General features: G+C 44.8%; 1 protein-coding gene and 1 long non-coding RNA gene across 14 annotated transcripts in view; one reads left to right on the top strand and one right to left on the bottom strand.

Moving 5' to 3' along the window:
- The window catches only part of LOC307186525, a 2,785,769-nt gene that overhangs the window by 2,414,721 nt on the left and 355,391 nt on the right, over positions 1–15,657 (bottom strand). The gene's annotated exons all lie outside the window — the stretch shown is intronic.
- Positions 9,891–11,101, top strand: LOC307175738 (protein-L-isoaspartate O-methyltransferase domain-containing protein 2-like). The gene has a single exon (XM_079901172.1). The coding sequence runs from the start codon at positions 9,978–9,980 to the stop codon at positions 10,737–10,739; it is 762 nt and encodes a 253-aa protein (XP_079757298.1). The 5' UTR covers positions 9,891–9,977; the 3' UTR covers positions 10,740–11,101.

Here is a 15,657-nt window from a genome sequence, read left to right on the forward strand (position 1 = left end):
TGATTCTAACTGAAGTAAGTCACACAGAAAAAGAAACATCATAAGATATCTGTAATACACAGAATGTAAACTTGGCTACACAGGAACTGAATTACAGAACAGAACAGGGTCTCAAATTTAGAAAACCAACTTATGCTTGCTTAAGGGGAAAGGTGAGTTGGGGTGCTGCATAAAACCAGAGATTGAAATGAGCACAGATAAAGTTCCTTAAGCCAAATATGGAATAGACAAGAGCTACTCCTTGCTCAACGAAATGGACTCAACACCGCATATTAAACGCCTAAGAATGTACCTGACTAGTAAGTATCTTAAAACCTATGGATTGCTATGTCTCCGAAAGAGAATCAAGCATGTGTACAGGGGCATAAACGCAGCAGTGATAGGATTGGGGAGGTTCGGTGAGCAAATGAAGACCCTTTGAAGTCATATTGCATGGTACCCATTCCACAGGTTTCAACTCTCCAGGTTTAAGGTATTCTTCCTTCAGCTAAAACATGCATGTGGAACCCAGAGTATGATCAACCATGTGATCGGGAGACGTGTTCAAATATGTCTCAGTTTTCGTACCCTGGTACTCGGGTGCAACATTCCAGACGCTTTACTAACACTCTCCCGACTTGGAGAGTCAGTCCCTTTAACCTCCTGTTTGGCCCAGTTTGCAATTTCTGCGGAAGATGAACAGGAATAGCGAGAACCAATGAGAGACTAGCTGGAGGTGTCTGGACGGGCAAATTTAACTCTCATTTCCCACCAGGAAGAGGAATTAACCAAAGGCTCAGCGTGCCGTGCCGGAACCAGATTAGGGCCTGAAGCCATCCTGCGGTGTTGCGGCCAGGTCACAAGAAAGCGAGTTGAAGAAAGGAGCTCAGGGGCACTGTAATTCACAAACCTGCAGAGTTATAAATGACAGCTATCGTCCAAAAATAGACTGAAGTAAGGCTGCCAAGAGGACTTGAGAGCGGGGCAGAATTTCAGGAAACCGATTTCAGGAGGTAGACTGGAATTGCATTGAAAGCATAGGAAAAGAGGCAGAACGTCCACAATGATGCACTTGGCCAAAAAGGGCGTATGCGTTTTTTCCTGAATATATTCAGGAAAAAACGCATACGCCCTTTTTGGCCAACCAAGCAAGCTTGCAAAGGAAATCTGCACTACAATGAAGTCTCACTTCCCCCCGGTCAAAAGGGCCATCTGAAAAAAGTGTAAAATCCAGAAAGGCAGGACAGGCCATGGAGAACTGGGAGCCTTGTTATGCTGATGGGCGGGATGTAAATTGCCAACAGACACTGGGGAGAAGTGTATGGTGTTTCCTGAAACATCTAAAAAACAAAGCAACAGAGCCTAGGGCACTTCCACTTATGGTCCTATAGCTTAGGGAATTTAAAATAAAAAAGACACAGCCACCCCAAAGTTTGGAACGGCTCTGTTTACAAGAACCTCGTTTACAGTACAAGTTCAACATCGCAGAAAGTGAAAAATGGATAAAGAAGTTGTGGTATTCACTTACAAAGCAATATCACTCAGCAATGAAATCTATCTCATCAGGCCCTTAGCAGCACAATGAGTGGATTAAGGTATGATGATTCTAACTGAAATAAGTCACACAGAAAAAGAAACATCATAAGATATCAGTAATACACGGAATGGAAACTTGGCTACACAGGAACTGAATTACGGAACAGAACAGGGTCTCACATTTAGAAAAACAACTTATGCTTGCTTAAGGGTAAAGGTGAGTTGGGGTGCTGCATAAAACCAGAGATTGAAATGAGCACAGATAAAGTTCCTTAAGCCAAATATGGAATAGACAAGAGCTACTCCTTGCTCAACGAAATGGACTCAACACCGCATATTAAACGCCTAAGAATGTACCTGACTTGTAAGTATCTTAAAACCTATGGATTGCTATGTCTCTGAAAGAGAATCAAGCATGTGTACAGGGGCATAAACGCAGCAGTGATAGGATTGGAGAGGTTCGGTGAGCAAATGAAGACCCTTTGAAGTCATATTGCATGGTACCCATTCCACGGGTTTCAACTACCCAGGTTTAAGGTATTCTTCCTTCAGCTAAAACATGCATGTGGAACCCAAGTATGATCAACCATGTGAACGGGAGACGTGTTCAAATATGTCTCAGTTTTCCTCCCCTGGTACTCGGGTGCAACATTCCAGACGCTTTACTAACACTCTCCCCACTTGGAGAGTCAGTCCCTTTAACCTCCTGTTTGGCCCAGTTTGCAATTTCTGCGGAAGATGAACAGGAATAGCGAGAACCAATGAGAGGCTAGCTGGAGGTGTCTGGACGGGCAAATTTAACTCTCATTTCCCACCAGGAAGAGGAATTAACCAAAGGCTCAGCATGCCGGGCCGGAACCAGATTAGGGCCTGAAGCCATCCTGCGGTGTTGCGGCCAGGTCACAAGAAAGCGAGTTGAAGAAAGGAGCTCAGGGGCACTGTAATTCACAAACCTGCAGAGTTATAAATGACAGCTATCGTCCAAAAATAGACTGAAGTAAGGCTGCCAAGAGGACTTGAAAGCGGGGCAGAATTGCAGGAAACCGATTTCAGGAGGTAGACTGGAATTGCATTGAAAGCATAGGAAAAGAGGCAGAACGTCCACAATGATGCACTTGGCCAAAAAGGGCGTATGCGTTTTTTCCTGAATATATACAGGAAAAAACGCATACGCCCTTTTTGGCCAACGAAGCAAGCTTGCAAAGGAAATCTGCACTACAATGAAGTCTCACTTCCCCCCGGTCAAAAGGGCCATCTGAAAAAAGTGTAAAATCCAGAAAGGCAGGACAGGCCATTGAGAACTGGGAGCCTTGTTATGCTGATGGGCGGGATGTAAATTGCCAACAGACACTTGGGAGAAGTGTATTGTGTTTCCTGAAACATCTAAAAAACAAAGCAACAGAGCCTAGGGCACTTCCACTTATGGTCCTATAGCTTAGGGAAATTAAAATCAAAAAGACACAGCCACCCCAATGTTTGGAATGGCTCTGTTTACAAGAACCTCGTTTACAGTACAAGTTCAACATCGCAGAAAGTGAAAAATGGATAAAGAAGTTGTGGTATTCACTTACAAAGCAATATCACTCAGCAATGAAATCTATGTCATCAGGCCCTTAGCAGCACAATGAGTGGATTCAGGTATGATGATTCTAACTGAAATAAGTCACACAGAAAAAGAAACATCATAAGATATCAGTAATACACGGAATGGAACCTTGGCTACACAGGAACTGAATTACAGAACAGAACAGGGTCTCACATTTAGAAAAACAACTTATGCTTGCTTAAGGGTAAAGGTGAGTTGGGGTGCTGCATAAAACCAGAGATTGAAATGAGCACAGATAAAGTTCCTTAAGCCAAATATGGAATAGACAAGAGCTACTCCTTGCTCAACGAAATGCACTCAACACCGCATATTAAACGCCTAAGAATGTACCTGACTTGTAAGTATCTTAAAACCTATGGATTGCTATGTCTCCGAAAGAGAATCAAGCATGTGTACAGGGGCATAAACGCAGCAGTGATAGGATTGGAGAGGTTCGGTGAGCAAATGAAGACCCTTTGAAGTCATATTGCATGGTACCCATTACACGGGTCTTAACTCTCCAGGTTTAAGGTATTCTTCCTTCAGCTAAAACATGCATGTGGAACCTAGAGTATGATCAACCATGTGATCGGGAGACGTGTTCAAATATGTCTCAGTTTTCCTCCCCTGGTACTCGGGTGCAACATTCCAGACGCTTTACTAACACTCTCCCCACTTGGAGATTCAGTCCCTTTAACCTCCTGTTTGGCCCAGTTTGCAATTTCTGCGGAAGATGAACAGGAATAGCGAGAACTAATGAGAGACTAGCTGGAGGTGTCTGGACGGGCAAATTTAACTCTCATTTCCCACCAGGAAGAGGAATTAACCAAAGTCTCAGCGTGCCGTGCCGGAACCAGATTAGGGCCTGAAGCCATCCGGCGGTGTTGAGGCCAGGTCACAAGAAAGCGAGTTGAAGAAAGGAGCTCAGGGGCACTGTAATTCACAAACCTGCAGAGTTATAAATGACAGCTATCATCGAAAAATAGACTGAAGTAAGGCTGCCAAGAGGACTTGAAAGCGGGGCAGAATTGCAGGAAACCGATTTCAGGAGGTAGACTGGAATTGCATTGAAAGCATAGGAAAAGAGGCAGAACGTCCACAATGATGCACTTGGCCAAAAAGAGCATATGCGTTTTATCCTGAATATATTCAGGATAAAACGCATACGCCCTTTTTGGCCAACCAAGCAAGCTTGCAAAGGAAATCTGCACTACAATGAAGTCTCACTTCCCCCCGGTCAAAAGGGCCATCTGAAAAAAGTGTAAAATCCAGAAAGGCAGGACAGGCCATGGAGAACTGGGAGCCTTGTTATGCTGATGGGCGGGATGTAAATTGCCAACAGACACTGGGGAGAAGTGTATGGTGTTTCCTGAAACATCTAAAAAACAAAGCAACAGAGCCTAGGGCACTTCCACTTATGGTCCTATAGCTTAGGGAAATTAAAATCAAAAAGACACAGCCACCCCAAAGTTTGGGACGCCTCTGTTTACAAGAACCTCGTTTACAGTACAAGTTCAACATCGCAGAAAGTGAAAAATGGATAAAGAAGTTGTGGTATTTACTTACAAAGCAATATCACTCAGCAATGAAATCTGTGTCATCAGGCCCTTAGCAGCACAATGAGTGGATTCAGGTATGATGATTCTAACTGAAATAAGTCACACAGAAAAAGAAACATCATAAGATATCAGTAATACACGGAATGTAAACTTGGCTACACAGGAACTGAATTACAGAACAGAACAGGGTCTCAAATTTAGAAAACCAACTTATTCTTGCTTAAGGGTAAAGGTGAGTTGGGGTGCTGCATAAAACCAGAGATTGAAATGAGCACAGATAAAGTTCCTTAAGCCAAATATGGAATAGACAAGAGCTACTCCTTGCTCAACGAAATGGACTCAACACCCCATATTAAACGCCGAAGAATGTACCTGACTAGTAAGTATCTTAAAACCTATGGATTGCTATGTCTCCGAAAGAGAATCAAGCATGTGTACAGGGGCATAAACGCAGCAGTGATAGCATTGGAGAGGTTCGGTGAGCAAATGAAGACCCTTTGAAGTCATATTGCATGGTACCCATTCCACGGGTTTCAACTACCCAGGTTTAAGGTATTCTTCCTTCAGCTAAAACATGCATGTGGAACCTAGAGTATGATCAACCATGTGATCGGGAGACATGTTCAAATATGTCTCAGTTTTCCTCCCCTGGTACTCGGGTGCAACATTCCAGATGCTTTACTAACACTCTCCCCACTTGGAGAGTCAGCACCTTTAACCTCCTGTTTGGCCCAGTTTGCAATTTCTGCGGAAGATGAACAGGAATAGCGAGAACCAATGAGAGGCTAGCTGGAGGTGTCTGGACGGGCAAATTTAACTCTCATTTCCCACCAGGAAGAGGAATTAACCAAAGGCTCAGCGTGCCGGGCCGGAACCAGATTAGGGCCTGAAGCCATCCTGCGATGTTGCGGCCAGAGCACAAGAAAGCGAGTTGAAGAAAGGAGCTCAGGGGCACTGTAATTCACAAACCTGCAGAGTTATAAATGACAGCTATTGTCCAAAAATAGACTGAAGTAAGGCTGCCAAGAGGACTTGAAAGCGGGGCAGAATTGCAGGAAACCGATTTCAGGAGGTAGACTGGAGTTGCATTGAAAGCATAGGAAAAGAGGCAGAACGTCCACAATGATGCACTTGGCCAAAAAGGGCGTATGCGTTTTTTCCTGAATATATTCAGGAAAAAACGCATACGCCCTTTTTGGCCAACCAAGCAAGCTTGCAAAGGAAATCTGCACTACAATGAAGTCTCACTTCCCCCCGGTCAAAAGGGCCATCTGAAAAAAGTGTAAAATCCAGAAAGGCAGGACAGGCCATGGAGAACTGGGAGCCTTGTTATGCTGATGGGCGGGATGTAAATTGCCAACAACCACTCGGGAGAAGTGTATGGTGTTTCCTGAAACATCTAAAAAACAAAGCAACAGAACCTATGGCACTTCCACTTATGGTCCTATAGCTTAGGGAAATTAAAATCAAAAAGACACAGCCACCCCAAAGTTTGGAACGGCTCTGTTTACAAGAACCTCGTTTACAGTACAAGTTCAACATCGCAGAAAGTGAAAAATAGATAAAGAAGTTGTGGTATTTACTTACAAAGCAATATCACACAGCAATGAAATCTGTGTCATCAGGCCCTTAGCAGCACAATGAGTGGATTCAGGTATGATGATTCTAACTGAAATAAGTCACACAGAAAAAGAAACATCATAAGATATCAGTAATACACGGAATGTAAACTTGGCTACACAGGAACTGAATTACAGAACAGAACAGGGTCTCAAATTTAGAAAACCAACTTATTCTTGCTTAAGGGTAAAGGTGAGTTGGGGAGCTGCATAAAACCAGAGATTGAAATGAGCACAGATAAAGTTCCTTAAGCCAAATATGGAATAGACAAGAGCTACTCCTTGCTCAACGAAATGGACTCAACACCCCATATTAAACGCCTAAGAATGTACCTGACTAGTAAGTATCTTAAAACCTATGGATTGCTATGTCTCCGAAAGAGAATCAAGCATGTGTACAGGGGCATAAACGCAGCAGTGATAGGATTGGAGAGGTTCGGTGAGCAAATGAAGACCCTTTGAAGTCATATTGCATGGTACCCATTCCACGGGTTTCAACTACCCAGGTTTAAGGTATTCTTCCTTCAGCTAAAACATGCATGTGGAACCTAGAGTATGATCAACCATGTGATCGGGAGACGTGTTCAAATATGTCTCAGTTTTCCTCCCCTGGTACTCGGGTGCAACATTCCAGACGCTTTACTAACACTCTCCCCACTTGGAGAGTCAGTCCCTTTAACCTCCTGTTTGGCCCAGTTTGCAATTTCTGCGGAAGATGAACAGGAATAGCGAGAACCAATGAGAGGCTAGCTGGAGGTGTCTGGACGGTCAAATTTAACTCTCATTTCCCACCAGGAAGAGGAAATAACCAAAGGCTCAGCGTGCCGGGCCGGAACCAGATTAGGGCCTGAAGCCATCCTGCGGTGTTGCGGCCAGGTCACAAGAAAGCGAGTTGAAGAAAGGAGCTCAGGGGCACTGTAATTCACAAACCTGCAGAGTTATAAATGACAGCTATCGTCCAAAAATAGACTGAAGTAAGGCTGCCAAGAGGACTTGAAAGCGGGGCAGAATTGCAGGAAACCGATTTCAGGAGGTAGACTGGAATTGCATTGAAAGCATAGGAAAAGAGGCAGAATGTCCACAATGATGCACTTGGCCAAAAAGGGCGTATGCGTTTTTACCTGAATATATTCAGGAAAAAACGCATACGCCCTTTTTGGCCAACCAAGCAAGCTTGCAAAGGAAATCGGCACTACAATGAAGTCTCACTTACCCCCGGTCAAAAGGGCCATCTGAAAAAAGTGTAAAATCCAGAAATGCAACAGGCCATTGAGAACTGGGAGCCTTGTTATGCTGATGGGCGGGATGTAAATTGCCAACAGACACTTGGGAGAAGTGTATGGTGTTTCCTGAAACATCTAAAAAACAAAGCAACAGAGCCTAGGGCACTTCCACTTATGGTCCTATAGCTTAGGGAAATTAAAATCAAAAAGACACAGCCACCCCAAAGTTTGGGACGCCTCTGTTTACAAGAACCTCGTTTACAGTACAAGTTCAACATCGCAGAAAGTGAAAAATGGATAAAGAAGTTGTGGTATTTACTTACAAAGCAATATCACTCAGCAATGAAATCTATGTCATCAGACCCTTAGCAGCACAATGAGTGGATTCAGGTATGATGATTCTAACTGAAATAAGTCACACAGAAAAAGAAACATCATAAGATATCAGTAATACACGGAATGTAAACTTGGCTACACAGGAACTGAATTACAGAACAGAACAGGGTCTCAAATTTAGAAAACCAACTTATTCTTGCTTAAGGGTAAAGGTGAGTTGGGGTGCTGCATAGAACCAGAGATTGAAATGAGCACAGATAAAGTTCCTTAAGTCAAATATGGAATAGACAAGAGCTACTCCTTGCTCAACGAAATGGACTCAACACCGCATATTAAACGCCTAAGAATGTACCTGACTAGTAAGTATCGTAAAACCTATGGATTGCTATGTCTCCAAAAGAGAATCAAGCATGTGTACAGGGGCATAAACGCAGCAGTGATAGGATTGGAGAGATTCGGTGAGCAAATGAAGACCCTTTGAAGTCATATTGCATGGTACCCATTACACGGGTCTCAACTCTCCAGGTTTAAGGTATTCTTCCTTCAGCTAAAACATGCATGTGGAACCCAAGTATGATCAACCATGTGAACGGGAGACGTGTTCAAATATGTCTCAGTTTTCCTCCCCTGGTACTCGGGTGCAACATTCCAGACGCTTTACTAACACTCTCCCCACTTGGAGAGTCAGCACCTTTAACCTTCTCTTTGGCCCAGTTTGCAATTTCTGCGGAAGATGAACAGGAATAGCGAGAACCAATGAGAGGCTAGCTGGAGGTGTCTGGACGGGCCAATTTAACTCTCATTTCCCACCAGGAAGAGGAATTAACCAAAGGCTCAGTGTGCCGTTCCGAAACCAGATTAGGGCCTGAAGCCATCCTGCGGTGTTGCGGCCAGGTCACAAGAAAGCGAGTTGAAGAAAGGAGCTCAGGGGCACTGTAATTCACAAACCTGCAGAGTTATAAATGACAGCAATCGTCCAAAAATAGACTGAAGTAAGGCTGCCAAGAGGACTTGAAAGCGGGGCAGAATTGCAGGAAACCGATTTCAGGAGGTAGACTGGAATTGCATTGAAAGCATAGGAAAAGAGGCAGAACGTCCACAATGATGCACTTGGCCAAAAAGGGCGTATGCGTTTTTTCCTGAATATATTCAGGAAAAAACGCATACGCCCTTTTTGGCCAACCAAGCAAGCTTGCAAAGGAAATCTGCACTACAATGAAGTCTCACTTCCCCCCGGTCAAAAGGGCCATCTGAAAAAAGTGTAAAATCCAGAAAGGCAGGACAGGCCATGGAGAACTGGGAGCCTTGTTATGCTGATGGGCGGGATGTAAATTGCCAAAAACCACTCGGGAGAAGTGTATGGTGTTTCCTGAAACATCTAAAAAACAAAGCAACAGAGCCTAGGGCACTTCCACTTATGGTCCTATAGCTTAGGGAATTTAAAATCAAAAAGACACAGCCACCCCAAAGTTTGGAACGGCTCTGTTTACAAGAACCTCGTTTACAGTACAAGTTCAACATCGCAGAAAGTGAAAAATGGATAAAAAAGTTGTGGTATTTACTTACAAAGCAATATCACTCAGCAATGAAATCTGTGTCATCAGGCCCTTAGCAGCACAATGAGTGGATTCAGGTATGATGATTCTAACTGAAATAAGTCACACAGAAAAAGAAACATCATAAGATATCAGTAGGGCGGAGGTCGGGGCTGCGTAGTGGGAGGCGGACTGGCGAGGGGCGCCGGAAGAGCTGCAGGTGCGGCCCAGCGGCCGATTCCGCGGGCCCGCCGAGCCAGGAGGTACTGAGCCGCCGCCGCCGCCGCCGCCGCCCTCGGTCCGGCCTGCAGCGGGGTATGGGGGCGGTGCGGCCCCTCGGCCCCCTCCCCCTCTCTCCCTCCTCTCCACCCCTCCCCTTCCCGTGGTCCCGGGCTCCCGGACCCTCCCCAGGGCCGCATTCTCCTCTCCCCGTCTTCCTGTCCTCTTCCGCTGTCCTCTCGTTCCCCACCTCCAAGCATAAACACCCCTCCGCGTCCCAGGCGTCTCCCGTCGCCCCTCCCCCCTCCCCGGGGGTCCGCCCTCCAGCGTTCCGGGGGTTCCCGAGGTCTCTCCAGCGGCAGCTTTCTGTAAGCGCGGTCCCGAAGATGGGAGGCGCGGTGAGTGCTGGTGAAGACAACGACGAGCTGATAGACCATCTGAAGGCGGCGCAGTACATCCGCTCCGAGCTGGTGGAGCAGGCCTTCCGAGCTGTTGACCGCGCCGACTATTACCTCGAGGAGTTCAAGGAGAACGCGTACAAGGACCTGGCGTGGAAGCACGGGAACATCCACCTCTCTGCTCCGTGCATCTATTCGGAGGTGATGGAGGCCCTGGACCTGCAGCCTGGCCTTTCCTTCCTGAACCTGGGCAGCGGCACCGGCTACCTCAGCTCCATGGTGGGGCTCATCCTCGGTCCTTTTGGTGTGAACCACGGGGTGGAACTCCATTCAGATGTGACAGAGTATGCGAAGCAGAAGCTGGACTTTTTCATCAGGACGAGTGACAGCTTCGACAAGTTTGACTTCTGCGAGCCCTCCTTCGTCACCAGCAATTGCCTGGAGATCTCTCCAGGCTGCTCTCAGTATGACCGGGTGTACTGCGGGGCAGGCGTGCAGAAGCAGCACGAGGGGTACATGAAGAGCCTCCTCAAAGTCGGGGGCGTCCTGGTCATGCCGCTGGAAGAGAAGTTGACTAAGATAACTCGGATGGGTCCTTCCGCCTGGGAAACCAAAAAGATTCTGGCTGTGTCTTTTGCTCCACTCGTCCAGCCCTGCCAGTCGGAGTCAGGAGAATCACGACTTGTCCACACCCCTGGCGGTTCGCAGCCTCCAGGACCTGGCACGCATTGCCATCCGGGGCACCATTAAGAAGGTCATCCACCAGGAATCTGTGAACAAAAACGGGAACGGACTGAAGAACACTCCCAGGTTTAAACGGAGGAGAGTTCGCCGCCGCCGAATGGAAATGATTGTCTTTTTGGACAAAGAGGTGTTTGCCAGTCGGCTCTCCAACCCCTCTGATGACACCAGCTGCGGAGACCTGGAAGACGAGCGGCAAGAAGAAGAGCTGACAACCCCGCCGGACACCAAGCCCGAGCCCCCGGTGAACTTCCTGCGTGAGAAGGTCCTGAGCCTCCCTCTGCCAGATCCCCTGAAGTACTACCTGCTTTATTACAGAGAAAAGTAAGTCTGTGGTCCAGGGGAGGAGGCCAAGCCTTCCTGGAGGGCTGCCCGCAGCAGGTGCACTGGAGGAGGAAGGGGCTCCCGCTCTGCATCTCGTCTTCTCGTCTGTCCTTGACTGTCCTGTAGAGTTTTCATCCAGTCATCTGATTTCTGTAAACATAGTCTGACAAACATAAGGTGCAAGGGGGAATGTCTCAAAAGGGCGAGAGTCTCCTGGAGGAGGGGTTGACTTCACACTCTCAGGAAATGCTGAGGTCTACACGTGGAGGTGGCCTGGAGACCGTTTCTTACACAAGGTACACGTGTCTGCATCAGAAAGGAAAACTGAAGTTGAAATTAATCTGTGTTTCTTATAAAAGGTGAGACAAAAAGCACAAGTTGCTAAGTGTATGAAATCTTTTCTGAGTGGGACACGCCTATGTGCAAGTTTGAATTTTACAGAATCAACCTCTTAATTACTGGCACCGAGTAATTAAAGATTTATTAAAAGATTAATTTAAAAGATTTAACTAAATGTTTTAGTTATTTGGAACGTGGATACTTGATTGAAAAGCCCTCTCTTATTTTAAGTAAATTAATTACATCTTACGTGAGTTGTCAATTGTAATTTTAAAAAACAAAAATTGTGATGGGGAGAGGAATGAACGTATCAGATTGCCAGGTGTCTTTGTGGAATTGCAAAAGAATTCCAAGGCATTTTTTTCTGACACCTTTTGTTACCTTTAAAGTAACCAACATTGAGTAATCCCGTCAAAGAAAGTCCTGAAGAATGAAACAAGTGTTGTGTGTAAGTAATGAGCTGCATTACTTTTGCCCCAGAGACAGAGAGTACTGTTGACTCAACTTTAAATACAGTCAACGGTGTCTAAGGCTCAGTCCTCAGAGCAGGTGGGAAGTACTGGCTGCAGGAAATGGATTGGGGACGGTGTAGACGGCCTGTGGGTTGGTGTTTTGTTTTTTTTTTCAGTTGGCTATTGTCCTGTAATCACATAACAGTACTGATTCATAGATTTTATCTTTTATAATTCTGGAGAAAAATATTTGTTAGTTTTGTAATTTTTCCTAAGAACAAACGCGTGTTTGGTACATTGCATTAGAACAGTTTCACTCAAGTTTGACTTGTGGAATCCATCTTCTCCAGCGCTGTGTGTTGAGAGCTTCCTGTCTTATTAAGTCGTGGGTCTAGAAGAAGAGGCCGTCCTTTTAGTTAGGTGGCAGGATGTTTACAAGTGACACTGCTTCTTCCAAAACATTGGTTCTTTTCAGACTTTTCAGTTTTAACCAAAGTTAAACCCCAAATCAGAGTCATCCAGATTTTATGATTCATTTGATCTCTCAGCCTCTCAGGAGTTGCTGGATTTCAGTGTCTTTGTGGTTTTACCAGCTTCGCGGAGTTCTGGTTATTTTGTTTTGCCATTTATGCTTTTTTAAAGTAACTGAGTCATTTTATCACAGAACACTGCGTGCACACATAGCTGGGAAAGCGGGTATATTGCCCTAAATGGGTACCGTTAAGCTGTTGTAAAGAAGGGTTTCTTCATAGTCGTGTTTACCTGCCTTTAACTGAACGTCAAGCCTCATTGTCTCAGAGAGAAAAGCATGAGTCACGTTTACTTGCTAAGACTTCGGTTTGCAGATCTTGTTGACGTCATTCTACTTGATTTGTAGAGACCTCTGCAACACGTGGACGTTTTTGGACATGATATCTGAAATATTTTATATTAGGTGGCTTGACTAAATGTTTTTCTGTAATTGTATATGGATTTCCTTTTTTTTCAACCACATTTGCCTTTATGCTAGATTGTAGAAAGTCTTTGCGAGGCATAAGACATGTTTTCCCCTATGTATGTTAAACCTTTCCTAACATTTTGTATTTACATGTTGGTTTGTGACTTATAAACCAGAATTTGGTTACAAGATATATATATATAGATATTGAATATAATATATGTGAAATAATTTGGTATTGATCTATCTAATAAACATAAAGGAGAATCATCAGTGAGTTTCCCTGTGTGTCAGCACCTTTCTCCGGAGTCAGTCTGAGACACTACTTTCTGTTTTCAGACAGATGACTTATATATATAGTCTGTGTTGTCTGCAAGCTCTGTATTGTAAACCACATTCTAGACAATGGCTGACTTTTGTGTTTCGATTAGTCTGTATTTTTATATGTGACTTTCGTCTTGCAAGTAGTGCAGCCATAGACATGTGCAAAACAAGCAACAAATGTATAATATTAAGCACATAAGACAGAAGCCAGCTGCGTATTTAAAAGTATTTTTGCCCATCTGGAACTTTCAGGGGATTAAGGCGAGAAATATGAAACAAAGGTTTTGATGAACTGATACACAAGCGATACCAATAAAGGTAGTTACGGCAAAAAAAAAAAAAAAAGATATCAGTAATACACGGAATGTAAACTTGGCTACACAGGAACTGAATTACAGAACAGAACAGGGTCTCAAATTTAGAAAACCAACTTATGCTTGCTTAAGGGGAAAGGTGAGTTGGGGTGCTGCATAAAACCAGAGATTGAAATGAGCACAGATAAAGTTCCTTAAGCCAAATATGGAATAGACAAGAGCTACTCCTTGCTCAACGAAATGGACTCAACACCCCATATTAAACGCCTAAGAATGTACCTGACTAGTAAGTATCTTAAAACCTATGGATTGCTATGTCTCCGAAAGAGAATCAAGCATGTGTACAGGGGCATAAACGCAGCAGTGATAGGATTGGAGAGGTTCGGTGAGCAAATGAAGACCCTTTGAAGTCATATTGCATGGTACCCATTCCACGGGTTTCAACTACCCAGGTTTTAGGTATTCTTCCTTCAGCTAAAACATGCATGTGGAACCCAGAGTATGATCAACCATGTGATCGGGAGACGTGTTCAAATATGTCTCAGTTTTCGTACCCTGGTACTCGGGTGCAACATTCCAGATGCTTTACTAACACTCTCCCGACTTGGAGAGTCAGTCCCTTTAACCTCCTGTTTGGCCCAGTTTGCAATTTCTGGGGAAGATGAACAGGAATAGCGAGAACCAATGAGAGACTAGCTGGAGGTGTCTGAACGGGCAAATTTAACTCTCATTTCCCACCAGGAAGAGGAATTAACCAAAGGCTCAGCGTGCCGGGCCGGAACCAGATTAGGGCCTGAAGCCATCCTGCAGTGTTGCGGCCAGGTCACAAGAAAGCGAGTTGAAGAAAGGAGCTCAGGGGCACTGTAATTCACAAACCTGCAGAGTTATAAATGAGAGCTATCGTCCAAAAATAGACTGAAGTAAGGCTGCCAAGAGGACGTGAAAGCGGGGCAGAATTGCAGGAAACCGATTTCAGGAGGTAGACTGGAATTGCATTGAAAGCATAGGAAAAGAGGCAGAACGTCCACAATGATGCACTTGGCCAAAAAGGGCGTATGCGTTTTTTCCTGAATATATTCAGGAAAAAACGCATACGCCCTTTTTGGCCAACCAAGCAAGCTTGCAAAGGAAATCTGCACTACAATGAAGTCTCACTTCCCCCCGGTCAAAAGGGCCATCTGAAAAAAGTGTAAAATCCAGAAAGGCAGGACAGGCCATGGGGAACTGGGAGCCTTGTTATGCTGATGGGCGGGATGTAAATTGCCAACAGACACTCGGGAGAAGTGTATGGTGTTTCCTGAAACATCTAAAAAACAAAGCAACAGAGCCTAGGGCACTGCCACTTATGGTCCTATAGCTTAGGGAAATTAAAATCAAAAAGACACAGCCAACTCAAAGTTTGGGACGCCTCCGTTTACAAGAACCTCGTTTACCGTACAAGTTCAATATCACAGAAAGTGAAAAATGGATATAGAACTTGTGGTACTTACGTACAATGCAGTATCACTCAGCAATGAAATCTATGTCATCAGGCCCGTAGCAGCATAATGAGTGGATTCAGGTACGATGATTCTAACTGAAATAAGTCACACAGAAAAAGAAACATCATAAGATATCACTAATACACGGAATGTAAACTTGGCTACACAGGAACTGAATTACAGAACAGAACAGGGTCTCAAATTTAGAAAACCAACTTATGCTTGCTTAAGGGGAAAGGTGAGTTGGGGTGCTGCATAAAACCAGAGATTGAAATGAGCACAGATAAAGTTCCTTAAGCCAAATATGGAATAGACAAGAGCTACTCCTTGCTCAACGAAATGGACTCAACACCGCATATTAAACGCCTAAGAATGTACCTGACTAGTAAGTATATTAAAACCTATGGATTGCTATGTCTCCGAAAGAGAATCAAGCATGTGTACAGGGGCATAAACGCAGCAGTGATAGGATTGGAGAGGTTCGGTGAGCAAATGAAGACCCTTTGAAGTCATATTGCATGGTACCCATTCCACGGGTTTCAACTACCCAGGTTTTAGGTATTCTTCCTTCAGCTAAAACATGCATGTGGAACCCAGAGTATGATCAACCATGTGATCGGGAGACGTGTTCAAATATGTCTCAGTTTTCGTACCCTGGTACTCGGGTGCAACATTCCAGACGCTTTACTAACACTCTCCCCACTTGAAGAGTCAGCGCCTTTAACCTCCTGTTTGGCACAGTTTGCAATTTCTGCG

This window comes from Stenella coeruleoalba (assembly GCF_951394435.1).
Source record: "Stenella coeruleoalba genome assembly, chromosome: 1".
In the NCBI taxonomy this organism is placed as follows: Eukaryota; Metazoa; Chordata; class Mammalia; order Artiodactyla; family Delphinidae; genus Stenella; species Stenella coeruleoalba.

What these genes read in the sequence shown, in the direction of transcription:
- LOC307175738 (XM_079901172.1), top strand. Translation starts at nt 9,978, where the DNA reads ATGGGAGGCGCGGTGAGTGCTGGTGAAGACAACGACGAGCTGATAGAC.